This window comes from Podarcis muralis, chromosome 2 (genome assembly GCF_964188315.1).
Source record: "Podarcis muralis chromosome 2, rPodMur119.hap1.1, whole genome shotgun sequence".
NCBI lineage: Eukaryota > Metazoa > Chordata > Lepidosauria > Squamata > Lacertidae > Podarcis > Podarcis muralis.
The window spans coordinates 110,871,216-110,897,811 of NC_135656.1; the positions used below are offsets into that span (position 1 = coordinate 110,871,216).

The 26,596-nt window shown below is 47.8% G+C and overlaps 2 protein-coding genes across 2 annotated transcripts in view; one reads left to right on the forward strand and one right to left on the reverse strand.

Moving 5' to 3' along the window:
- Positions 1 to 4,826, reverse strand: part of ABHD16A (abhydrolase domain containing 16A, phospholipase) — a 31,572-nt gene extending 26,746 nt beyond the window's left edge. The window contains exons 1-2 of the mRNA XM_028719816.2: positions 4,560 to 4,826; positions 73 to 129 (exon numbers count right to left, since the gene is read on the reverse strand). Of these exons, the coding sequence (XP_028575649.2) occupies positions 73 to 129; positions 4,560 to 4,691 (189 nt within the window). The 5' untranslated portion in view covers positions 4,692 to 4,826. The remainder of the gene's footprint in view (positions 1 to 72; positions 130 to 4,559) is intronic.
- A 1,749-nt stretch (positions 4,827 to 6,575) lies between these two features.
- Positions 6,576 to 23,100, forward strand: LY6G6F (lymphocyte antigen 6 family member G6F). Its single transcript, XM_028717602.2, is given in 7 exon segments — positions 6,576 to 6,608; positions 6,610 to 6,757; positions 9,277 to 9,537; positions 11,942 to 12,265; positions 16,236 to 16,374; positions 18,720 to 18,757; positions 22,489 to 23,100. Coding segments are annotated over 7 exon segments (996 nt in total). The 3' UTR covers positions 22,542 to 23,100.
- Positions 23,101 to 26,596: the final 3,496 nt, after the last annotated feature.

Genomic DNA, 26,596 nt, shown 5'->3' on the forward strand with positions numbered 1-26,596 from the left:
CACTAGGTCGTCTAGAACAGCTGGGAGATAAAGAGCACACTGGCGGACGGAAGACGCAGAGTATGTACTCACCAGAGCGAGTATGCTGTCCGCATGTTTTTCAAGCGTCCGTGGCTGGTAGTAAGATTCCTGTTGGAAGGAAACAAAACGCTTGCTGAATTTGGGCTTAAGTCTTTTGAAGAAGGGCTAGAGGAGGGAAGGGAGAGAAGGATGCTTTTCTTTTGAAAAGCTGACGCATGGGTATTTTTGGGGTGGGGGGGTGGACCTGGTGCCAATTAACCCCTTCATTTGTATCTGTAGGCAACACAACCCTAGTTCCCAAACGAGAGGAAACTTTTACTGATGCTGTATTATTACTCATGTAAACCACAGAAACCTTTCTGATTTCCACTAACCCAGAAATAGTACCTCGGGTTAAGAACTTTGCTTCAGGATGAGAACAGAAATCGTGCAGTGGCGGCGCGGCGGCAGCAGGAGGCCCCATTAGCTAAAGTGGTGCTTCAGGTTAAGAACAGAACTCCGGAACGAATTAAGTACGTAACCCGAGGTACCACTGTACAGGGGATGAAGGAGGAGAGGGGAGATCATCTCCTCAGGGACAGCCTTTCCCAACCTGGTCCTGTCCTCCAGTGCTTGGGGCTAATGGGACTGGTGGGAGTTGTAGCCTAAGACGTCCAGAGGGCAGCAGGTTGTCCTACGAACACAGCAGCCATTTGGGGAGTTTAGCCGCCATCTTCTTCACGATGACGTATCGCAAGTCCGGGGAATTTCTGGCCCTCCAAGTGAGGCTGAACTACAACTCCCCCCAGCCCCAATTGCAGGGATGATGGGAGTTATAGCTCAGGCACGTGTGGAGATCCAAAGATTCCTCAGACTGGATTGCAACTCAAGCCAGCGACACTGCACAGCTTCACATGCAATATATAGCCAGTTGCCAGCAATGGGATGGTGCAATGCTGCAGCGGCCAAGGATCAAGGCAGGTGAGTAAGCTGTTGTTGCAGCCTTAAAGAAAGTGCAAAGCGTTCTCTTCTAAATGATAAGGGATTAAGCGCATGCATGCTGCCCTTTGCTCCCTGGCGGAAAGGCAGGGCCCACATGTGATTAGTAGCGCTTCCTCTACGAAGCTTGATTTTTACGGATACAGAGTGCAAGTTTCTTCATCTTCAATGCTCGCTTGCTGGGGAGAGGCTGGAGAGCTCAGAGTTTCTCCAAATTCAATAAGCACTAAGCTCACTTCTCGAGGCAGACAGGAATGACTGGGCTGCGTCCAACAAAGTCCTTGCACACGCAGAACAATTTCTGTGAGCACAGCAGAACTTCCCCTCCCTCTCCTGGCAAACCTCCCCCCCCCAAAAAAAAACCCCTGCTCTAAGTTTCCAGCCAACCTATCAGAGCAGATTTGAGGGTGCCATGGGGGTGGGGAGAGAAGGCAGGAAGCACAAAGTGATGTATTGCGATTCTTCATTTCTGGGAAGCTGCAAGGCATGAGAATTGCACAATACAGGAGAGGATGAAAAGTGAAACAGAAAGCAGCAACTCTAGAAATAAGTACGCCCTCTTTGGTATTGTGATGACTCAATATATTTTAGTGGCTAGATGAACCGTTTGGTACACAGCGCTGAAGATGTTGCTTGTGCTCTACCTGCCACCATTTTTATTTATTACCTCTGTGTGGAGGGAGTTCCACAACTTAGGGGCTGCCACAGAGAAAGTCTTATCCTAGGCCAAAGCCACAAGTTTCTGAAGGTGCTGGAGCAACTAGCAGGGTCTCCTCTGCTGAACTTAACACCTGAGGAGTTCTGTATAGGAGGAGGTGGTCTTCTAGATAATCTGGGATCTAAGTTGTTTAGAGCTTTAAACGCCGCATGAGCACCTTAAACTGGAAACCAGTATAGCTCTTTTAAAACAGGGGTTGTGCAAGATCCATAATGGAACCTCAGCCAGTAATTTGGCCGCTACGTTTTGGATCAGCTGTAATTTCTGAGCCGTCTTTACGGGTAGCTCCACACAGAGCCAAGTGCAACAATCCAATCTGGAAGTTACCAGAGCATGGAGTACTGGGGCCAAGTAATTTCTGTCCAAAAGGGGCTGTGGCTGGCGAACCAGCCAGAGATGGAAAGACATTACTAGTCACTGCCACCTGAGCGTCCAGTAAGGTAAAGTAAAGGGACCCCTGACCATTAGGTCCAGTCGTGGCCGACTCTGGGGTTGCGGCGCTCATCTCGCTTTATTGGCCGAGGAAGCCGGCATACAGCTTCCGGGTCATGTGGCCAGCATGACTAAGCCGCTTCTGGCGAACCAGAGCAGCGCACGAAATGCTGTTTACTTTCCCGCCGGAGTGGTACCTATTTATCTACTTGCACTTTGAGGTGCTTTCGAACTGCTAGGTTGGCAGGAGCAGGGACCGAGCAATGGGAGCTCACCCCGTGGGGATTCGAACCTCCGACCTTCTGATCAGCAAGACCTAGGCTCTGTGGTTTAACCCACAGCACCACCTGCGTCCCACTGAGCGTCCAGTGAAAAGTGCCAAATCTAGGGGTACCCCTCAGCGACTGACCTGCTCCGTCCCAGGAAGGGCAACCCTGTCCAGAACAGGCAATCTCCCCAGCTCTCTGACTTGAAAACTCGGGACATGGAACACAGACATAGTCTCAGGATTCAGCTTCTATTTATTGGCCTAACACCACCTCTAAGCATCGGCCTAGTTTCTCAACTCTCTCTACCGATTCAGTCACCCAGGAACCTGCTTAGCTTCAACAAGGTGGTGGCCTTATGTGCCTTCAGATGAGGCCCTGGTTCCTGACCACTGCGGATGATGGGAGTTGGGAGTCCAATATCTGGAAGGACGCAGGCTAGGCCCTCCTGACGCAGGGCACCCTACAAAACTCAAGTCAAAACAAAATGGCCACTAAGGCACAGCTTTTGGAAGATGCGGCCTTGCAGCCATGCATGCCAGGAAGAATATAGGCGAAAGTTAAGTCAGCCTTGGAAACAAAAATATCTGCTTATGCCACTAGACAAGGCAGTGGTGATGTACACAAGGACGCATTGCAGATAACAAGAAACATTGAGCAACCTGATTGTCCCATTTCCCATACTGCAAGCTGTGTGTGTGTTGCTAGTACAGTATGTAACCGATACAGCCTTTTCCTCCCAACAGGTTTGCCCAGACAGGCATCAGGAATGAACTAGGACAGTGATTTCCAAACAGGAATCCTGGGGTTTCATGGAAGCTAATCAAGGGACTGTAACTCTGCATGTAAAAGGTTCAGTGCTGGCATCTTCAGATAGCGCTGGGCAATGCTACTGCCTGAAACCTTGGACAGTGTTTGCTATGAAGTGTGGACCGGCTTTTGTCAACCTGGTGCCCTCCATATATTTGGGGATGCAATTCCCATCAGTGCCCCCCAGCACCGCTGGTTGAGTTAATAGGTCAATGGTTTGACGAAGCATAGGGCAGCTTTCTATATTCCTAACCTGTCTGATCTTTGGGAATCTTCCTCACTGACCTGGCTCCAGGTACCCCATCTTCTGAATCTGGGCAGGTGGGGACTGTGGTGGCAGCCTGCCTACAGAACACCCTCTCTTTTAAAGATATTGCAAAGGAACCATCTTCAAAGGGTTGCAGATGCCAAGTACATTAACTCTCTTAAGATACTGGAAATGGACCAACTTTGAAAGGTTGCAGGGGCCAAGTGCATACACTTCAATTTCCCCAGGCCAGGCATTTGGCGTTGACTCCCCTTCCAGCTCGCTGACTGCTTGAAACTGCTGTTAGTTTTGCTTTTATTCTCTCTGCTTTTCCTTTCTTAAATTTTAAAATATTGTTTCCATTTGCTTCTTATAAATGAGAGGTGCATTGAGGGATTTCACACAGAAATATGCGGCTTATCTTTTTTAAAATTAGAGAAACAGATTCTGGCCCTCCAAGTGAGGCTGAACTACAACTCCCGCCGCCAGACAGGTATTCATCAGGGGCAGCCTATTCCATCCCAACAGTGCCATGTCAAAAAAAGTTACACCTGTTGGATCTTTGCAATGCAACTGTAAGGTTATTGTGGCAATGCTAATTTTGAACAGGGATGGGGAAACAGAAGAGGAAGTCTTGTACAAAAAGATGCAACATTCCAGCTATTGTTCTCTCTCCATTCCTCCTTCAAGGCTAGCCACTGTTTTGGAAAATATCCTCAAGGCAGGAATAATCCACCCCCACCCCCGTGTTTTATGATGGCCTCATCCCAGAAAGGTGGCCCCAGACCCTCCAGTAATGACATTGTCTACGATCGGCGTGTGCCATGTTTAAATAAGGGGCTCAGTAATTGGATTTTTTCATACCTCTTCCCCCTCCCCCCCCCGCAATCCTAATGGTATCGCCCACTGGTATCCCGGACTCTCCATGAGACTCAGGCTGCTCTCAATGCAGACATCAAGGAAAGCAGGGCAATGCCCACCCCCTTAAGAGTAATGGTTTCGCCCCCCAACCCTATGAAGGTAAAGGGCGACGAGGGAGATACCAAGTCTCCGAAAGGGGGGGGAGAAAAGAGTTGATAAAGCTCACCCAAGACGGTTCTAGCGGGGCCTGCGACGTGTCTTCTGGCTCGGCCCTGAGGCGACGGGGTCTGATGGGGTCCCGCTCCCGGTAGACCCGGTACAGCCGTGGGCCCAGAATGCAGCTCAGCAGCTTCGCCATCTTGGGACGGACCTGAAGCCAAAACGGCACCGGCAGGGAGAGGGTGGGGAGGAGCTACATTTCCGGGTTTCGTACAGGAAGGGAACCGGGACAAAAGACTTCTGGTTTCTCCCGCCCCCCCCCCCTTCTTTCCAGAACGCGATTCCGGCGCCCCCTCTTCCCTTCAGCTTTCTAGGGCCGCTAACGCAAGGGGGCGTCCGCGTCGCTCTAGCCCTTAAAGGAACCGCAGCCCTATTTTGCTGGAGAATAAATCCTATTGAGTTTAGTGGGATTCAGTTCCAACTCTGCTGAGGATGTTTAGGCATACAGTCCAGTCCCAACCTTATTTACACAAATGTTGTTGTTGTTGTTGTTGTTGTTGTTGTTATGATTATGATTTTTATCAGTGCTTTTTCGGGGGGGGCACAGGGGTACGCATACCCCTCAACATTTTGTGAATCTTTGTGCTTTTGTCCATTTACTGTATTTATTGCTCCCGATCTGAACTATAAAATGGTGATTTTCTTGAGTCAAAATGAGAGTACCCCTAAACATTTTTAAAAGAAAAAAAGCACTGATTATTATTACACTGGATAGAAATCAAGGCATGGATGTAACCAGGATTTGTGTTGTGGGGGAGGGGGGAGAACCTCACTAAGTATTTTTTTTAAGAACTGTTAAAGCATAGGAAAAACTATCATTAATTTTTTAAAATCAAACATTGGTAGAATTAAAACTATTTGTATTAAAATCACACAAATAATTGCAATAGAAACAGCACAGTAACATCCCTCTCACAAAGAGCAGTCGGTCCTCCCCAAGCCTGTTGGAACAAGAAGATATTCACCCGCCGGTGGAAGGAGGGCAAGGAGGGAGCCAGGCTAGCTTCTCCAGGGATGGAGTTCCAGAGTCTGGGAGCTACCACTGAGAAGACCCTCTCCTGCGTCTCCACTAAGTGTGCCTGTGAGGGTGGCAGGACTGAGAGAAGGGCCTCTCCCCTGAAGATCTCAAAGCCTGTGCAGATTTATATGAGGGAATGTGGTCTTTCAGATAGCTTGGGCATAAGCTCTGTGATTATAGCAGGACTTACTTCCGAAATAAAGGGATGCAGGTGGCGCTGTGGGTTAAACCACAGAGCCTAGGACTTGCCGATCAGAAGGTCGACGGTTCGAATCCCCGCGACGGGGTGAGCTCCCGTTGCTCGGTCCCTGCTCTTGCCAACCTAGCAGTTCGAAAGCACGTCAAAGTGCAAGTAGATAAATAGGTACCACTCCAGTGGGAAGGTAAACGGTGTTTCTGTGCGCTGCTCTGGTTCGCCAGAAGTGGCTTAGTCATGCTGGCCACATGACCTGGAAGCTGTATGCCGGCTCCCTTGGCCAATAAAGCGAGATGAGCACTGCAACCCCAGAGTCAGCCACAACTGGACCTTTTACCTTTACCTTTACCTTTACTTCCAAAATAAATAGTTTTTGCAGCATAAGAAGTGTTTTCCTCCTTCCCCTTCCCCAGTCAATGTATCCCACTTCTTTCTAATCACAGAGTCACAACAACTTTTTGAGGTAGGTTAGGCTGCCCCAAGGTCACCACTAATCTTTATGGTGAGTGAGGATCCCTTGTCTCCCATGTCCTAATCTAACACTTAACTGTAGCACCATTCTGGCTTCCAAAAAAAGCAGGACTCCTTGCACAGGACATTTGATGGTCTTTCTATATATATATCCTCTCCCTCCTGCTACTTCCGCCTTCCCCACAACAAACAAATTCATGCCATTATTGATAAGCCATCCTCCCAGTGCCCTCAGGGTATGTCGGATGTAGATATGACTTGAACTCCGTATTCTTTGCCTTCCTTTGATGCCTCAGCAGTTTATGGTTGAAAGAAATAAAATATGGTAAATACAGCATATGAGTCGACAAAACACCACCGTAAGAACCCAGAAGGAGAGCCCTGCTAGAAGAACGCATTCTGCTGCCTGCAATGTCCAGCCAGAAGCCTCTCCCCTCCAAAATGGATGGCGGCCCTCGAAATTTCAAGGCGGCCCTTGCTGCTCTGGTGGCCATCTTCTTGCGGCTTGGTGGTGCTGAACGTAAGATTCCTCTCCCCACCCGCTTTCTGAATTGCATTTGTTTTGGTAATGGCGTTAATGAAAACCTGGAAGTGATGGGCTGGTTTGCATATGTTTGGGATTGGAGGCATAGCTGTCAACTTTTCCCTTTTCTTGCGAGGAATCCTATTCGGAATAAGGGAATTTCCCTTAAAAAAAGGGAAACGTTGACAGCTATGATTGGAGGGGGTGGAGGCGGTGCCAGGCAGCTCTGCTGGGGAGGGGTCAGAAGCAGCGTACTGGGTGTGGTGGGGGTACTGCCATAGCTTCCTGGCAGGTGGGTTGGTGTTGCTTACTGGGAGGGGAGAGGCAGTGGGTCGGTTGGCATGGTGCAAACACGCTAGCAAGAGCACCGGGTTGCATACCCTCCAACATTTCTCTGATGAAAATAGTGGCGTCCTATTCCATCATCATGATGATAATAAATGTATTATTTATACCCTGCCCATCTGGCTGGGTTGTCCCAGCCACTCTGAGCAGCTTCCAACATACAGTGGTACCTTGTTACTCAAATGGCTTGGCTCCAGAACAAATCAGCTCCCGAACGCCAGAAACCTGGAAGTGAATGTTCCAGTTTGCGAACATTTTTTGGAAGACAAACGTCTGACGCGGCTTCCACGGCTTCCGATTGAGTGCAGGAAGCTTCTCCAGCCAATCGGAAGCTGTGCCTTGGTTTCCGAACCGTTTTGTGAATCAAACGGACTCCCAGAACGGATTAAGTCCGAGAACAAAGGTACCACTGTATATAAAATCGTAAAAAACATTAAACATTAAAAACTTCCCTATTTGCGGCTGCCTTCAGATGTCTTCTAAAGGTTGTATAGTCATCTCCTTGGCTCGGTTTGTGTGTGTGTGTGTGTGTGTGTGTATGTTTATAACTCCACACCCTCCAATATTTCTCCGATGAAAATATTGATGTCCTAAGGAAAAGCGGGACATTCAGGGATCAAATCAGAAACCAGGACAGCTCCTGTAAATCCTGGACAGTAGGAGATCTTGGAAGATCTGGGATTGGCTCTGCTGGTGTGTTGCACCATGCTGACCTCCCACCTGCAGGAAGCTAGCACAGCAGCAATTGCCCGCCTAGTGAGACACTTCTGGGAAAGGACTATTAAGACTGCAGAAAGAAAAGACCAAGGGAGATGGACACGCACACATACATACAGATTCTTCCAAAACCCGAATAACTGTTGGGTGGAAAAGGGCAAATACCTGCTCTCTGCTGCCCCTGGAAGGCAGGATTTGACCTAAGGTTGCAGGAGAGTGGGTTTAAGCTGAGCAGTAGGAGAAACTCTTTAAGGCTAGGAAAAATTAGGCAATGGGAGCAGTTTGTTAGATGTCTTCAAGGAGAGGCTGCTGTGGATGCTCTAGCTCTGAATTTGCCCATAGGAACCCTTCCAACTCAATGATAAAGGTAAAGGTAAAGGGACCCCTGACCATTAGGTCCAGTCGTGGCCAACTCTGGGGTTGCGGCGCTCATCTCGCTTTACTGGCCTAGGGAGCCGGCGTACAGCTTCCGGGTCATGTGGCCAGCATGACTAACCAGAGCAGCGCACGGAAATGCTGTTTACCTTCCCACTGGAGTGGTACCTATTTATCTACTTGCACTTTGAGGTGCTTTCGAACTGCTAGGTTGGCAGGAGCAGGGACCGAGCAATGGGAGCTTACCCCGTCGCGGGGATTCGAACCGCCAACCTTCTGATCGGCAAGTCCTAGGCTCTGTGTGGTTTAACTCACAGCGCCACCCGCATCCCTAACTCAATAATACTGATTGTATAATTTGAAGGAGTTAATTGTAGGATGGCTGGGGACCACACTGGGCAAATGGCCTTCCATGTTTCTCCACATTATTTTCAGTTGGCTGGAGGGTGAGAGAGGAACATTTTGCCAAGTAGGCAGAATGGGAGGGAGTTTTTTTCTCCAACGGTTCTTGGGAAGGCAAGGGGGTGGGAATATTCTCTGAAAAATTCTCTCGCTTTGAGTGATTTGGCTCTGTAATGCTGAACAAAACACTGTTGCTACGGCATAGTTGTGGATGTTGGAGGTGACAAGCTCAATGAGGAGGGCTGTAATGAGTGGAGGCCAAGCCCATGACAACCTTAAAATCTGTTGGGTGGGAGCCATAGTGTCGGCTGAAATTCTCCACCCGTGGAAGGACATCTCACTTAACATTGTCCAGCGGAGGGACTGAGATTCTCCAACGGCTCAGGGGGAGCCTGACCAAAAAATAAAAACTTAAGAGAATGTCTTGTTCCGCCCCATCCAAACCCAATGGTATGACTCCAAACAATGCAGCTTCTTCTGTTTCTAATGTTAGATATAGCCCTGCCAGTTCAGGGGTTACCAATGGCGTGTCTTCCAGATGTGATGGACTGCAGACTCCCAAAATCCTTTGTTGTTGGCCATGTTGGGTGATGTGAGCTGTGTTCCAAAACATCTGAGGTGTTTCTCTTGTGTCTCCTAACCTTCTGGGGCCTAACGAAGCCTTCTCTCCCCACAAGTGATATATGCAGAGAAAGGCTCTTCGCCAGAGCTGCCATGTCCTGGCGAACGTGGGGAAGTATCCTGGTACCTTCAGCAAAGCGGACCCACCCTTCTCTTTTCCAAGCGGGGGAACGGCCCCGTGACTCGTCTCCCAGAGGCCTGGGATCGCCTCAGGGTGCTTCAAAATTACTCCCTTCAGTTTAGAAATGTGACGGACAGCGATCACGGCAGATACTGGTGCAGCTCAGTCAATTATTACGACCTGGTGGTCACCACAGGTGAGTGGACCAGTGTTAAATGAGACTGAAAAGGCACTTAGGGTCCCTGTCATACCTGTCACTGTTTTCCTAATATATGGAGTGTTAAGTTGTGGGTGAACATATCAGACGACACAGCGATTCTTCAAACAGCTCTTGTTTATTCACAGGCCAGGACAGAACTGAACTGAAGGGTTCAGCCAGCCTGCTTATATAGAGCTCCACTAGACCGCAACAGTAACCATTTTCTGTAACTATCCAATCACTGAACATCACTTTCAATCCCTTATTTGCATATGTGGACCTGAGTGAAAACTATCTACAGTATCCCCCTGCTGGTCCAGGGCGAGAACTTCAGTACATAACATGGAGCACTTATGACCTTTGTTTCTCTTATGGAAAAATAATAAAATCCATTTAAACTGACGAATCCCCAGCTCCTATCTTATTCTGAACCCTTTCTATAGGGCCATAAGACTGTAGTTCAATCTGTGGCATCTCCAGGCAGGACTGGGGAGAGTCATTCTCTGAAATCCAGCAGTGCCACTGCCATTCAGCAAGGCCGGTCCACGACATTTTTCTGCCTGAAGCAAATGACAAGATGGTGCCTCCCCTCCTCCTTAAATGTACAGAAGCCTACCAGGCTGGAAGTTAAATCTTACTTCGGAACTGGACGCAGGGCATTGTCCTCTGCCCAGGGGTGCCAACTTGAATAAAATAAAAATATATAGGGGGCGGGGGAGTAAGGTAATCCCCACCCCACCTAATCAGCCATAAGATTCAGTATGTTGTTTAGTCATTTAGTCGTGTCCGACTCTTCGTGACCCCGTGGACCAGAGCATGCCAGGCACTCCTGTCTTCCACTGCCTCCCGCAGTTTGGTCAAACTCATGCTGGTAGCTTCGAGAACACTGTCCAACCATCTGGTCCTCTGTCGTTCCCTTCTGCTTGTGCCCTCCATCTTTCCCAACATCAGGGTCTTTTCCAGGGAGTCTTCTCTTCTCATGAGGTGGCCAAAGTATTGGAGCCTCAGCTTCACGATCTGTCCTTCCAGTGAGCACTCAGGGCTGGTTTCCTTCAGAATGGAGAGGTTTGATCTCCTTGCAGTCCATGGGACTCTCAAGAGTCTCCTCCAGCACCATAATTCAAAAGCATCAATTCTTCAGCGATCAGCCTTCTTTATGGCCCAGTTCTCACTTCCATACATCACTACCGGGAAAACCATAGTTTTTACTATACGGACCTTTGTTGGCAAGGTGATGTCTCTGCTTTTTAAGATGCTGTCTAGGTTTGCCATCACCTTTCTCCCAAGGAGCAGGCATCTTTTAATTTTGTGACTGCTGTCACCATCTGCAGTGATCATGGAGCCCAAGAAAGTAAAATCTCTCACTGCCTCCATTTCTTCACCTTCTATTTGCCAGGAGGTGATGGGACCAGTGGCCACGATCTTAGTTTTCAGTATACATACACCATTTCAATGGCAATGCCTCTTAACTTTGTGGCGGGGTGGGCGGCCCCCTCAAATATTTTATTGGGTGTGTGTGAAGTGACCTCAGCCCCTAGGAGTTGGCTCCTATACCTCTGCCACAGCTGAGGGCAGCAGGATAGCTCTGTAGGGGGGTGGGGCAGAGTAGGCAAAGTGGTACAACAACGCTCTCCGCTCTGCACCTCTAAGCATCTGCCGCCTGAGGCGACTGCCTCGCTCTGTCTCATCATAGGGCCGGCTCTGGCAGTCAGTGTAGGTGATGCTGAACTAGATAGACCGATGGTTTGACTTGGGATGAGGCCGCTTCCTATGTTCCCTATTCCCAGTAACCGCTGCCATTGGTGGGATAATGAGTTGGCTAGCTGGACCATAAAGAAGGCTGATCACCGAAGAATTGATGCTTTTGAATTATGGTGCTGGAGGAGACTTTTGAGAGTCCCATGGACTGCAAGAAGATCAAACCTCTCCATTCTGAAGGAAATCAGCCCTGAGTGCTCACGGGAAGGACAGATCCTGAAGCTGAGGCTCCAATACTTTGGCCACCTCATGAGAAGAGAAGACTCCCTGGAAAAGACCCTGATGTTGGGAAAGATGGAGGGCACAAGGAGAAGGGGACGACAGAGGACGAAATGGTTGGACAGTGTTCTCAAAGCTACCAGCATGAGTTTGACCAAACTGTGGGAGGCAGTGGAAGACAGGAGTGCCTGGCGTGCTCTGGTCCCTGGGGTCACGAAGAGTTGGACACGACTAAACGACTAAACAACAACAACAACAACCAGGCCAGTCCTACCCTGGCAGACCCTCCCGTCTCTGAACCACTGAGTCCTGGAGATCCCTGGCAATGAAGAGAAAGGCGCTAAGCCCATCCCACCTCCAGCCCCAGTCCCAAATGCTTCTTAAATTGAACATGGCACACCAGAGATGCTTCTTTCTCATCCAGGCACTAAGCGGATGCTGGAGAGCAGACGATCTGATCTCGTGTGCTACGTCCTGAGCTGCTCTGTCTCGAGCAAGGAATTAGGCAATAACGTGGTGAGCTGGTGGGAAGGCAAGAAGGCTCTCCAGCAAGGCGAGAAGGAGAGAGACTACAGCATCTTCAAAGGTCACAGGGCATCTCAGCTCCACATTTGCTTGAGGGAAGGGAAGGAGACCAAAGAGAGAAGACTGAAGTGCAGCTTTGCTGAGAAGCAGGAGATCGCCTTCCGTTTGACGGGGAGGGAACAGGATTCGTGCGGCTGCTGCGGTTGGCTGCCCTTTCCTCCAGGTAAGGGGCTTTCTAGGTATTTGGGCTACTTTGCAGGGAATCCGCTCTCTAGGGAGGGGGTAGCTAAAGTTCTGAGATATTGATGACTGTGTGCATATATTTGAAAGGGCTGTGGAATCGCTGACTGAGGGGAGGGAAACATAGAGCCCCATTTGAAAACACACCTAAGTCTGTGTACAGACGACACAGAAACTAGCTGCTGCTTTAGGCGATGTTATCGCACAAAGGTGCGTACTGTCGCAAACCGCTCTATACAAAAGCACCCTGTGAAGAAATTACTCCTGTGTGTTTCAAAGGCTACATGCCTGCACGGCTGTAGATTGCAATATGTTATTGTTGCAATAACAGTGGGTGGCGCTGTGGTCTAAACCACAGAGCCTAGGGCTTGGCGATCAGAAGGTCAGTGGTTCGAATCCCCGTAACAGGGTGAGCTCCCGTTGTTCGGTCCCAGCTCCTGCCAACCTAGCAGTTTGAAAGCAGTGCAAGTAGATAAATAGGTACCGCTGCGGCGGGAAGGTAAATGGTGTTTCTGTGTGCTCTGGCTTCCATCACAGTGTCTCGTTGCACCAGAAGCGGTTTAGTCATGCTGGCCACATGACCCAGAAAGCTGTCTGCGGACAAACACCCTAGGGCTGAAAGTGAGATGAGCACCACAACCCCATAGTCGCCTTTGACTGGACTTACCGTAACTGTCCAGGCATCCTTTACCTTTACCTTTTACCTTTATTGGTGCAATAATACTCTGCTTGCACACCTTACATTTAAAGCAGATTTCCACACACCCCAGATAATGTTGGGAACTGTAGTTTGTTAAGGGTGCTGAGAAATACAGCTTTGTGAGGGGTAAACTTCTTGGGGTAGGAATGTGCTTTAAATATAGATGACTCTCAATTGAAGTGGGGATTGCGTTCCAGGGTTAGCATGTAAAGCCAAAATTGTTTGTATTCAGTGGTGGGTGGGATTGCAAAGGTCTTTTCCCCTGGACGCTCACTCACTTTCTGAACCCTTTTACTTTTAATTTTTTTGCCAAGTGCATGAAGCTGCATGTGCACAAGTTAAATGTGCATAAGTTGCAAGTTAACTACATTTGGTGTGTATGTAGCCATCTTGCATTCGGTTAGATTTATTCCGGATGATCCACACATAATTCTGCTTTATTAGTTCTGCTGTGTTCTGCTACTAGCGTTACTTATGGTGCCATTGCCATCTAGAGGTGCAATTTTGAATTACAGCACAAAAAATGGGACAAAAACAAAACCTCTGGAATGTTTGTGATATGAAAAGTTAACGGGATTTTATCAGGAAACTGCGTGGAACATGCAACCAACTGGAAACAAAGCCGTGTGTCTGTCCCAAAACCTTTGCAGGTGCAAGCTGTATTGAGAGCAGGATCATACAGAACTACTCCAAAACTACCATGAGCACAAATCACCATTAATGCACAATAAAAAAGATGTCTGGAGGGGTCCTAGATGCAATGCTTGAATAGTGTCCCCCACTATTGCATCAGCTGGTCAACACAGTATTGTTTAATAGTACCAGTATTCTGGAAAGGGTCCCCTAGTTTAGTAACAGAACATCTGCTTTGCATGCAGAAGGTCCCGGGTTCAGTCACCAGATAGGAATAGGACTGTACCCTGCCTGAAACCTGCTGCTGCCAGTCAGTGTATACAGTACTGAGCTAAGTGGACCAATGATCTAACTCGGTGTAAGGTAAGGTTACCAGATTCTCCCCCCCCCCATGAATCTGGCAACACTTTAAATAAATAAATACTACACGTTCAGGATGTTGATGTTGCAGTGACGGCATGGCAGAGGGGTTGCCACCGCCTTGACCTCAACCGCCACGTTTCCTCTTCCTCTGAGGCTTCTATCTCCTTTCTCCATGAGCCTGGGCAGCCCCTGAGTTGTTGTTGTTGGTGGTGGGGAAGCGGTGCGCTGTGGGTCAGGCATGGAAGGCGGAGAAGGAGGGCCGAGAGTGGCGGTGGTGGTGAGGCTCGGGCAGCGAGATGCCACCCTTCCCATCGGAGCAGCCCTAATCTCATTCCTACTTGCGTGCAAGCAGGAGGGGGCAGGGATCCCTCAGCTGGGAAGGGAGTCTTCCCATTGCCTAACTGAGAGATCCCTGCCCCCTCCTGCTTGCACACAAGCTCTGATAGGCAGCGTGAAGCCTCCCTTCACAGCTGAGAGATCCCTGCCCCATCCTGCTTGCACGCAAGTAGGAGTTGGGATGGGGCTGCTCCAATAGGCGGCGTGAAGCCTCTCTTCACAGCTCAGTTGCTGGGGTCAGGGAAGGTGGAGGCAGCCCGGAAGCTGCATCTTCAAGCCCCTGCACCACCATCCTATGGGGGCTTCTGAGCTGCTCCTGAAGCCAGCCAGAGCCAAATGCTCCGGGCTGCTGAGACTGCTGCTGCTGCTGCGTTTCCCTGGGACGTTAGATGAAATCCGGGGACATTCCGGGGATGGAATTTGTCTGGGGACTTATTTGCAAATCCGGGGACTGTCCCCGGGAAACAGGGACATTTGGTAACCCTAGTGTAAGGCAGCTTTCTACACTGTTCCCTGCTCAATGTCATATACTGGCTGGGCAAAGAGGATTGATGGGAGGCATCAGCTGGGGAACTCCCTGGGGAAGAAGGCTCAGAGCCAGAGTGTCAGGGAAAGGCCTGAAGCAGAGGATTGGGGAATGCATGCTCAGGCAGATCAGCTTCCCTCAGAAGAGGGGCTGGGGGGAGGGAGAGACTCACCCCCCTTGTTTCCAGCAGTCTCAGAAGCAGAGGGAGACACAGACACAGAGCAGATTAAACAGGAGTTGCCTAGCTACGAGATAATGACAAGAGAAATAAAAGGGAGGGGACAGATAGCAGAGACCTTATTAGAGCCTGTGCAGGACCCTCCCTCCCCACGAACTAGGAGATCCGAACGTATGAGAGAACAAAGAGTGCGGAGAGGAGGAGGAGGAACTTCCTGTTGGTGAACAGGATGTTGCGGGAGATGGAAGGGGGAAGAATTGGAGTAGCCAACTGCTCTCCTTGTGGAGGGAAGTGGATTTTTGCTTGTGGCCTGATGCCTGAATAAAAAGGACTGTAAAATATAAACTGCTTGTTAATTCTTATCTGTGAAGTTACCAAAGGGGGAGGCAGACTCTCCACGCATGACAAAGAGGCTTGGTGGTGGGACAACGATGAGCGGTCAGAAGGGGAAGACTGAGAGGAGGAGGTGTGGGAAGCTGAAAAGGTAACAGGGTTTAGTGAGCAGGGAGAATCTGTGGCAGAGAGCAGCCTAGAATCAGAGGCAGAAGTTGAGGCTGGAGAGGAAGGCGGTAAAGAGGCAGAGTGGTGAAGAAGCCAAGGAATCTCCCCCTCCTGCTGTGACAAGCTCGTCTTCCCCCTGGTCTCTCAGGACCAGAAGAGGCATGAAGTGGGAGGAACAACGAGAGAGAAGATGAAGGCGCCTCAGGTTGCTGGGAAAGGACCCAGGAGAGGAGCTGTAGAGAGCGGTGGGAAGGTGGGGACATTCACTCCCTACTGGGAAGAGTTGCTGTGATCCCAAGGCCTGCACTGTTCTGGTTTCTTTGAATAAAGAGTTAACTTCTCAGGCACTGGGCGTTTTATCGCTGACCTGATCCTGACACTCTAGTACAGTGGTACCTCAGGTTAAGTACTTAATTTGTTCTGGAGGTCCATTCTTAACCTGAAACTATTCTTAACCTGAGGTACCACTTTAGCTAATGGAGCCTCCTGCTGCCGCCGCACAATTTCTGTTCTCATCCTGAGGTAAAGTTCTTAACCCAAAGTACTATTTCTGGGTTAGTGGAGTCTGTAACCTGAAGTTTCTGTAACCTGAAGCATCTGTAACCCGAGGTATCACTGTACCAACATTTTGGGAATCAAAAGGTTGGAAACCTTCTCTGGTGCACTGTGGGGAAGAAGCTGGAGCCAGGATTTCATGGTCTTGTTCTCTCCTGTAGGAAAAGTAAAAGGTTCCTTAACGCCTCCATGTCCAGAAAGTGAAGGAAATGGGAGCACCTGGATCCCGCTGGCAGTTTGTGTCACGCTGCAGTCTCTAATCATATTCGTGCTGGGAGTGCTGCTATGGAGAAGCTGTTGGTAAGTGGAGAATTGTCCTGACCAGGCTGGTGAGCATCAAGAGGAAGGGAAGAAGGGAAGACCTTGGATCGAGGTCGTAGGGAGTTGTTGTTGGTCAGAAAAGATGGTACAGAGCTAGGAAACCAAGCGGGGCTGGTTTCAAAGAGTCCTCGTTGCATTCAATACAAACGAAACTTCCCCCGAGCTGCATTAAGTCCTGTAGAACCAGTTCTGCTCATTCCCAACACGGTCGGTTTGAGCCAGGAAAAGTCAGCTGCGGAGAGTGGCTACTGGCCAGCACCTGGGACGTCACCACCTCTGCAAAGCGTTGGTGGCATTTGTGTGTTTTGAGTGCACAGGTGAAGAGTGGGTGTGTAAACAGGTAAGTGTCCTCGTGTTGGTTTATTAACGGTAATTCCCCCCCCCCCCCAAGGCAGATAGCTGGTCTGAAGGACCCAGCGAGGAGCAAGATTGTGAGCTGACTCAGGGAACTTGCATGAAATGTAAGAAAGAAAAGGATTAAAAAAAATAAATGAAACTCACACCAAATCTCTGTGGCTACCACGTTTGGAAAAAGCATATATGGGTCTGAACACAGCATCTCAAAAAGGGAATTGCAGAGTTGGGAAAGGTACAGAAAAAGCCGGACAAAGTGATCCAGGGGCTGGAGCAGGAAGGAGGAAAAGGCACAAATGTTGCTCCTATTCAGTGGTAGGCAGGGCTGGAGGCAAAAATGGGCAGCTCAAGAAATGTACTGTATTCTTTGCTCTGTAAGACTCACTTTTCCCCTCCTAAAAAGTAAGGGGAAATGTGTGTGCGTCTTATGGAGCGACTGCAGGCTGCGCAGCTATCCCAGAAGCCAGAACAGCAAGAGGGATTGCTGCTTTCACTGCGCAGAGATCCCTCTTGCTGTTCTGGCTTCTGAGATTCAGAATATTTTTTTTCTTGTTTTCCTCCTCCAAAAACTAGGTGCGTCTTGTGGTCTGGTGCGTCTTATAGAGCGAAAAATATGGTACATTTTACCACAGTAGGCTAGTTGATGTACTCACCCCTACACCCCACGGTGGCCTCCATTGAAAGAGGGAAGAGGCCTCACCCAAGTTCAAGGGAACATCCCAGCCACTTGGGGTTCAAATCAGGACTGCTAAGGGGGTGGCAGCCTAGGGAGAGTGCTGGGGGCCACACAGAAAGGCTGCAACCAGCTTCTGGGCCACAGCTTTCCAGTCCCTATTGTACACCAGGCACAGGTCACTTCAACCCACACCCTGCATTTAACACACATTTATTTATTTTTGTTTTTTAAAAAATCAATTTTCACTTACAAAAAATCCAATATGTGCCATATTATATTAATACCAAACAGCAATACCAATTCAAATACAAATCAATCACATAGCCAATTATAAATTTTGTGTGGCTTCCAACGTGTTGTACGTCACGGTCAGATTCCCTTTAAATCTGCCTCCAGACTATGGCTCAAACCAAATACAATCCATTATTGATAAAAACCCTTACACCACAGCTACAGTGATTAACTTCAATTCACATTAACACATAGAGTAATTCGTAAGTTCGCAAGTGAAGTTCTCCTTTCTTCTTCCTGTGTGAGGTTTTAACTTCCATCAATTGTTCCTTTAATTTTTCATCCAATATTATGTCCATATTATTTATTCCTGATTTCTTTTGTGCCTTACGGCTCTGTTGAGTTACTCTGGAGAGGTCTCTCCCTTTGTTCTCAACTCTTCTGTAAAATTCCACTTTCGATTTCAAGCCGGGAGACATTTAAATCGCATGAGGATCCTGCGCACTGTTAAGGATGTTAGCTCTGTGATCTATCGATCTATTTATTTATTCCCCACCCTTCTTTCACCCTAAGTCCCCAGAGCAGGTTACAGCATTAAAGCACAATATTAAAAAAAAAAAAACATTTCGAACAACTAACTTACAGCCATCAAAATTGCTTGCCATTTACAGCTACAGTTCCAGAATTCGTTGGGAGAAGTCCCTAAAGTAGTATACAGTGGTACCTCAGGTTAAGAACTTAATTCGTTCTGGAGGCCCGTTCTTAACCTGAAATTGTTCTTCACCTGAAGCACCACTTTAGCTAATGGGGCCTCCTGCTGCCGCCGCACAATTTCTGTTCTCATCCTGAGGTAAAGTTCTTAACCCGAGGTACTCTTTCTGGGTTAGTGGAGTCTGTAACCTGAAGCGTCTGTAACCCGTGGTACCACTGTAAATGTCTTTTTATTGTATGGCGAGCATGAGACCTATGTGACATGTTGCCCTGCTGGCCAGTGAGTGACATTGGATGACAACCTGCATTTTTGCTTTCCTTTTGAGTCAATCTTTCCCATCTCTCCTTGCAGCCAGAAGCATCCAGCCCCCCTTGAGCAGCTCAGGAAAGGTACGTGCTTGGAGGTTCCCTGGCTTCTGTGCCTACATTCTGGGATGTTTCAACATCTGAAGGCAGGGAAGTTTTTAACGTTTGACATTTATTGTGCTTTTGTTTTTAATTCTTTATTGAAAAGTAAAAAGTGCAAAATTACAAGTGCGCAGAGTAAGACACAAACAAGAAGCAGCAGCAAGAAATAGCACCCATTGGAAAACAAAACAAAACAAAACAGAAAAAAAGATATTGTGTGGACATTACAATATGTTATTTTAGTGATAGTGTTTGTAATATTTTGTTGGGGAGCCGGGCAGAGTGGCTGGGACAACCCAATCAGATGGTTGGCATATACCATACTTTTCCGTGTACAGTGGTACCTCTGGATGCGATTGGGATCCGTTCCGGAGCCCCGTTCACATCCTGAAGCGAACGCAACCCACGTCTGTGCATCTGCACATGCATGGGTTGCGATTCGCCGCTTCCGCGCATGTGCGCGATGTCATTTTGACCGTCTGCGCATTCGCGAGCGGTGAAATCTGGAAGTAACATGGAGCGCAACCTAAAAATATTCATCCCGAAGCTACTTCAACCCGAGGTATAACTGTATAAGACGAGGTTTTTTTAAATTAAAAAATAATGTTAAGAATTGGGGATTGTCTTATACCCAGATAGTGTGATTTGTTGCTGCCGCAAACCGGAGATTGTCAGCGGCTACTGGGCGTGTTATTGGTGGTTGTGGCAAGGGCTGCTGTTGATTGGCTGTCACCGCGGCAATTGGGTGGGCGAATGGCAGCTTCTGCCAGCGAGGGGGCAGACGATAGGTGGCTTTTGCGAAGCGTGCTAGTGCCAGCATATGTCTGTCAGGTGAGCGATTTTTGGCAACCCCCCCTAAAAAAAGCTCCAGAATGTCTGGGCCACCCCCTCTTAATTTGGAGTCCCCCAAAATAGGGGGCGTCTTATACATGGGGGGGTGTTATACATGGAAAAATACGGTAAACATTATTATTATTATTATTATTATTATTATTATTATTATTATTATTATTATTATTGGTGGAAAGTGCAAAGGAAAGTGGGGTTGGTAATGCAGCTGGAGCAAGGAATTCTGGATTGGCTAGGGGAGAGTTCTAGTGAGTTGGAGCAGGGAGGGTTGTGGGTTGACCCTCGCAGTACGAGGCCTGCTTATCTTTGGCCTAATTGCGTCTTGGCACGGACATCAAAAGCAACTCTAGCCTCGGCCGGGACGCTTCACATACCTCTGTCTCTGCCGGGTCGGATTGCAACCATGAGCAGCCTTACGCTCGTGTAAGCACCGTGGATCTGGGCCCATAACCCTGTTGTTGGGATGCTGCCGGGAGACGGGGGCAATTAGCAGGCCCCCAGCTGGCTCCAGCCACCGGCTGGCAGCCGGGCAAAACTCCGTTCTCGGAATAGCATCAAAACTGCGACTCAAGCCTCAGAAACCTTGAGAGATTGGGCACACAATCCAGCAGAGATAAGAAATCTTTGCAGCAGAAGTAGCGGACAGAGACATGTGTAAGCATATTTACAGCATTTATTCAGCAGCAGGACAAAGGAAAAACATGTCTTCTTCCCTCCGTGTCCAAGCAAAACAGCAGCATTGCAAAAGCAATATACAACGGAAGTTCCCAGCAGACTGTGCTGGAAGTAAACATGTGACATACAACAACTCCACATACAGTGGTACCTCGGGTTACATATGCTTCAGGTTACATACGCTTCAGGTTACAGACTCCGCTAACCCAGAAATAGTGCTTCAGGTTAAGAACTTTGCTTCAGGATGAGAACAGAAATTGTGCTCCGGCGACGCGGCAGCAGCAGGAGGCCCCATTGGCTAAAGTGGTGCTTCAGGTTAAGACCAGTGTCAGGCTGAGTATGGACCTCTGGAACGAATTAAGTACTTAACCCGAGGTACCACTGTATCTGTTCCTCTTAAGGTGGAGCGGAACATCAATATCCTAACAGTCCAACGGCAGGATGGGAGACAGAGGAATTTTAGCCTCTGGGTTGTGTAGGGAGCTCTTTCGATGAACATGCTTATTGTTTCACTCATTTCCAAATGTGGTACGCCAGCCCTGGGGTACTGCCAAATCCCAGTGTTCGTTGAGTCGAAGATCCTGGCTTCATTCCTTTGCAGGTAGGACTGGCAGAGACCCCCCTGCCTGAAACCCTGTAGAGGAACTGCCGGTCAGGGTAGACAGTCCTGCTCTAGATGGACCAAATTGTCTGACTTGGTATAAGGCAGTTTTCCATGCTCCACTGCTACATGCGGGAGTCTTCCTGCTTCTTCTGCTAAAGAGTGGGGGGGGGGGGGGGAAGAAGTATCGGGTGCCATAATTTTGTGATCCAATAGGTGGGAGTGTTTGGCAAGTCAGACCAACCATGCACAAATAACTGATGAGGTGGTGAAATTGTCCCTGCACTGTGCTGTGTGTCAGATTGCAGATAGGGGCGTGCATAAATAAATAAATCACAGCACATACAGAACTAAAAATATTGAGGGGTTATCCTAGAAACGGTTTCCCTCAAGTCTGTTTATTTTTTAAGTGAGAGAGCATCCAGCTACGCAGTCCCCCACCTCCCTCTGATGTGGCCCAGCCCTGTCTAGGAACTGCATCTGCTTCCTGTGTGAACTAGACTCAAGCACAGGTAAAGGTAAAGGGACCCCTGACCGTTAGGTCCAGTCGTGGCCGACTCTGGGGTTGTGGTGCTCATCTTGCTTTATTGGCCGAGGGAGCCGGCGTGCAGCTTCTGGGTCATGTGGCATGACTAAGCCACTTCTGGTGAAACCAGAGCAGCGCACGGAAAGGCCGTTTACCTTCCCGCTGGAGCGGTACCTATTTATCTGCTTGCACTGGCGTGCTTTTGAACTGCTAGGTTGGCAGGAGCAGGGACCAAGCAACGGGAGCTCACCCCGTCGCGGGGATTTGAACCATCGACCTTCTGATCGGCAAGCCCTAGGCTCTGTAGTTTAACCCACAGCGCCACCCGTGTCCCTAGACTCAAGCATACTTCATACTTTTCAAGCACATAGCTTCTTCCCCCAAAGAATCCTGGGAACTGTAATTTGTCAAGGGTACTGAGATTTGTAGCTTGGAACTATACAGTTCCCAGGATTCTTTGGGGGAAGTCATGCGGTTTGAATACGTGGTGTGGATCTGCATGCCTGGGGTAGGATAATAGTTTATTGTTTCTGTGTCTGCCTGTGAGCCACACTGCGTGTTTCGTTAGAGGGTTTTTGAGAGCAGAAATGTTTTAGTTTCTGTGTCTCTGTGAGTTCTACAATTCCATCGCACAGCGGATGTGAAATTTGTGATCAGAATTCAGCACTGAGAGAAACATCAGAGAAACGCTTTCTTTTTCTTTTCAAAACAGAAGCATATAATAGCTGATTATCCCTCCCCCAAATTCTGAGCAGAATACAGTGGTACCTCAGATTAAGAACTTATTTCGTTCTGGAGGTCTGTTCTTAACCTGAAACTGTTCTTAACCTGAAGCACCACTTTAGCTAATGGGGCCTCCTGCTGCCACCACGCGATTTCTGTTCTCATCCTGAGGTAAAGTTCTTAACCCGAGGTACTATTTCTGAGTTAGAGGAGTCTGTAACCTGAAGCATCTGTAGCCTGAAGTGTCTGTAACCCAAGGTACCACTGTAATGTAACCACTGTAATGCAGAGCGTACACAGGTGAAAAACAGAATGACTCATCCCTCTGTCATTTCACAGATGTTTCCAAGTTGGACGGCACATCACAAGTCTATGTGAATGTCAGGACCTGATGAGAGATGCCTGCTGTGGCGAAGGAAAGCCTTTGGTTCCCAATGAGTCAGCCAACCCTGGACCACACCCAGTGGAGCTTGTATGCTGTTATGACCCTCCGGCATTAACTTTTTCCAGGCATCTGATTTTATCTGTCCTTCCAGGGAAGACTTTCCACCTTGCCAAACCTTCCCTAGATTTCTGCATAATGCTCGTAGGTGGAAGGATCAGGCACAGAAAGCAATTCTCCCTGCAAGCAATCTTATAATCTGTGTCCGTTTTTCATTTGAAGCCATTTCCTGCCTGGTCCCGTGTCGAATATTTGGGGAGGCCATCCTTTCAGCATCAGGATTTCGGGAGCGGTTGTACTGTTAACAGTTAGGGCATAGCTACACTTATCTTTTGCCTCGCTCCTTCCACACACAGGTGTGCACTTTGAAGCTCTTTGTCCGAGCTCCCCTTTTTCCTCAACGAAAACCTGCTATTCACTGTCGAATCAGAGCAAACTGTAATCCGCAGAAAACCAGAAATTGCCATTGTTGTGCTTCAGCTTTAAAAAGCAAGTTTTTGTGGGGAAAGCTCTGGGGTGGGGGGGTGGGGGGGGTGGAGCTCAAACACAGAGCTTTAAAAATGCCTGGAAAAAATGAGGAAAGTGTGGAAAAGCACCCTGCTTATGCGTGGTGTAGTGGTTAAGAGCGGTGGACTCGTAATCTGGTGAACCGGGTTCGCTTCCCCGCTCCTCCACATGCAGCTGCTGGGTGACCTTGGGCCAGTCACACTTCTCTGAAGTCTCTCAGCTCACCTCACAGAGTGTTTGTTGTGGGGGAGGAAGGGAAAGGAGAATGTTAGCCGCTTTGAGACTCCTTAAGGGGAGTGAAAGGTGGGATATCAAGTCCAAACTCCTCCTCCTCCTCCTCCTCCTCTTCTTCTTCTTCCAGCAATGTTCCACTGCCACTAAAAATTTCACCAGCAGAACAGGTGCACCTGCTAAGTGGCTTTAACTTACCTTGGATATAATCCTATATATCAGCATGTGAAGTTTTTTTTTTAATATATATTCTTTATTGAAAAATAAAAAGTATGAAATTACAAGTGCACAGAATAAGACACAAAAAGGAAGAAGAAACAAGAAATAGTACCCATGTTGAAAACGAAACAGAACAAGCAAACAAAGAGATATTGTGTGCATTACAAAAAAGGGGAGAAATTTGTTATTGTAGTTAACCAGACCTTAATCTAATACAGTATTTATAAAAATGAATTACAAAAAATGTTAAATTTGTCCATGGCAAGTTTATGCTTCTACACAAAGTTTATACATGTCTTCAGTCATGAAAGGGAGCTGCATTTTTATTTTTCCGGTTCATCAATGTGTGGAGCTTTTCATTTTTTATTTTTTTTAAAATAATTTTTTATTAATTTTCCAAACATGTATTATACACCAACGACAAAACAAAACAAAACATACACACAAATAAACATGTATAATTTCATAAACTCATTTTCCTTCACCTTGTTTCCCGGACTTCCCCATACCTCCCTTTTTCTGCATCCTTATTTTTCCCTTTTATCAGCAACCCTCCATTTAATTAATTAATTCATCTTCATTGTAATTCCCTTAAATTTATGATATACAGCTGCAATTCTCTGTTTCTTAACACCATAACATCTCAGCACTCCTCAATATTACAACAGTTTTTAAGATATATTTTAAATTTCTTCCAGTCTTCTTCCACTGTCTCACTCCCCTGGTCTCGGATTCTGCCGGTCATCTCTGCCATTCCCATGTAGTCGATCACCTTCGCTTGCCATTCTTCCAGAGTAGGTAGCTGCTGCGTCTTCCAATACTTTGCCAGAAGAATTCTTGCTGCTGTGGTAGCATACATAAAGAAAGTTCTGTCCTTCCTTGGCACCAATTGGCCCACCATGCCCAGGAGAAAAGCCTCTGGTTTTTTAGAAAATGTCCATTTAAGGACCTTTTTAATTTCATTATAGATCATTTCCCAGTAGGCTTTAATCTTCGGGCAGGTCCACCAAAGGTGATAGAAAGTACCCTCAGTCTCATTACATTTCCAACATTTATTATTGGGCAAATGGTAAATTTTTGCAAGTTTGACTGGAGTCATATACCATCTATAGATCATTTTCATTATGTTTTCTCTTAAAGCATTACAAGCCGTAAATCTAACACCAGTGTTCCATAACCTTTCCCAGTCATCAAACATAATGTCATGACCTATATCTTGTGCCCATTTGATCATAACCGATTTTACTGTTTCATCTTGTGTATTCCATTTCAGCAGCAAATTGTACATTCTTGACAAGTTCTTAGTATTGGGTTCTAACAGTTCTGTTTCTAATTTCGACCTCTCCTTCTGAAAACCTATTTTCCTGTCTTGTTTAAATACCTCATTTATCTGAAGGTAGTGCAACCAATCTCGTACTTTAGACCTTAATTTATCATAACTCTGTAATTTGACCCTTTCACCATCTTGCTCTAAAATTTCACAATATTTTGGCCATTTGGACTCCATATTAAGTTTTTTTGTCTCTTTAGCCTCCATTGGTGATAGCCACCTGGGAGTTTTACTTTCCAGTAAATCTTTATATCTTATCCAAACATTGTATAGTGCTTTCCTAACAATATGGTTTTTAAAACCTTTATGCATTTTTACCTTGTCATACCATATATAAGCATGCCAGCCAAATCTGTTGTCGTACCCTTCCAGATCCAAAATGTCTGTGTTCTCAAGAAGCAGCCATTGTTTCAGCCAGCAGAACGCTGCCGATTCATAGTAAAGTCTCAGGTCCGGCAGGGCAAACCCCCCTCTATCTTTTGCATCAGTTAAAATCTTAAAGTTTATTCTGGGCTTTTTGCCCTGCCAGACAAATTTTGATATGTCTTTTTGCCACTTCTTAAAACAGTCCATCAATGTGTGGAGCTTTTCAGAGCACGATTATGAGCATCGCCGCTTGACAATAAGCACCCGCCAAGCTGCAGTTAAAAGCACAGAAGCTGGGATCTTGGAAGAAGTTGCAGGGGAATTCCTGCCCGCCCCCCAGGTGCAGCGTATCCTGGGAAAGTGTGGCAGGGACTTGGGACCAGCAGGGCGGAACGGCAGAGAGGTCAGTCGCAGGCAAAGGCAGAGCCCAAGACAGGCAAGAGACAACAGGTTCTCCATTGAGCCCTGTCATCCCGGCTGAGTTCTGCAAAGGCAACCCTGAGACTAAGGAGGAGAAGGAGGAAACATTCTCATGGTCAGGGCCGTCTTTAGTATATGCGGCTCCAGGGTGCAAAGATCCATCCAGCACCCCCCAAATTTTTTTTGGGGGGGGGCAGGTCAAAGTTGTTGAGCTTTTTCAATGGGCGCAAATCTAAGTTGTTGAGCTTTTGAGGGGAGAACAGCGAAAACCTCTAACATGAAAAAATAGAAAGCGGCACCCATCTTCCGTTTTTGTGATCATGCGAAAATGAAAGACACCACTAGGGGGCTCCACCGGATACATTGATTCTGCAGCTCTTCCACAAAAGACAATGGAAATGATGATGATGATGATGATGATGATGATGATAATTTATTATTTATACGCCACCCATCTGGCTGGGTTTCCCCAACCACTCTGGGCGGCTTCCAACAGAACACTAAAATACAATAACCTATTAAATATTAAAAGCTTCCCTAAACAGGGAAGTCTGGTAGTTGTTTATCTCTTTGACATCTGGTGGGAGGGCGTTCCACAGGGCGGGCGCCACTACCGAGAAGGCCCTCTGCCTGGTTCCCTGTAAACTTGGCTTCTCGCAGTGAGGGAACCGCCAGAAGGCCCTCGTAGGAGGACTTCAGTGTCCGGGCAGAACGATGGAGGTGGAGACACTCCTTCAGGTATACTGGACCGCTGGAAATGACCCAGCGATCGACTGCGATCAACCGGGGATCAACCTGTCGATCCCTCTCAACAGGTTGGGCATCCCTGAGGTAGATAGTGAAGAGCTTAGGCGGCTTCAGAGTTCAGCGCCCGGGTGCCCCGTACCCCTTGCACCCCTGGGTAAAGATGGCCCTGGTCATTGTCATGCCCT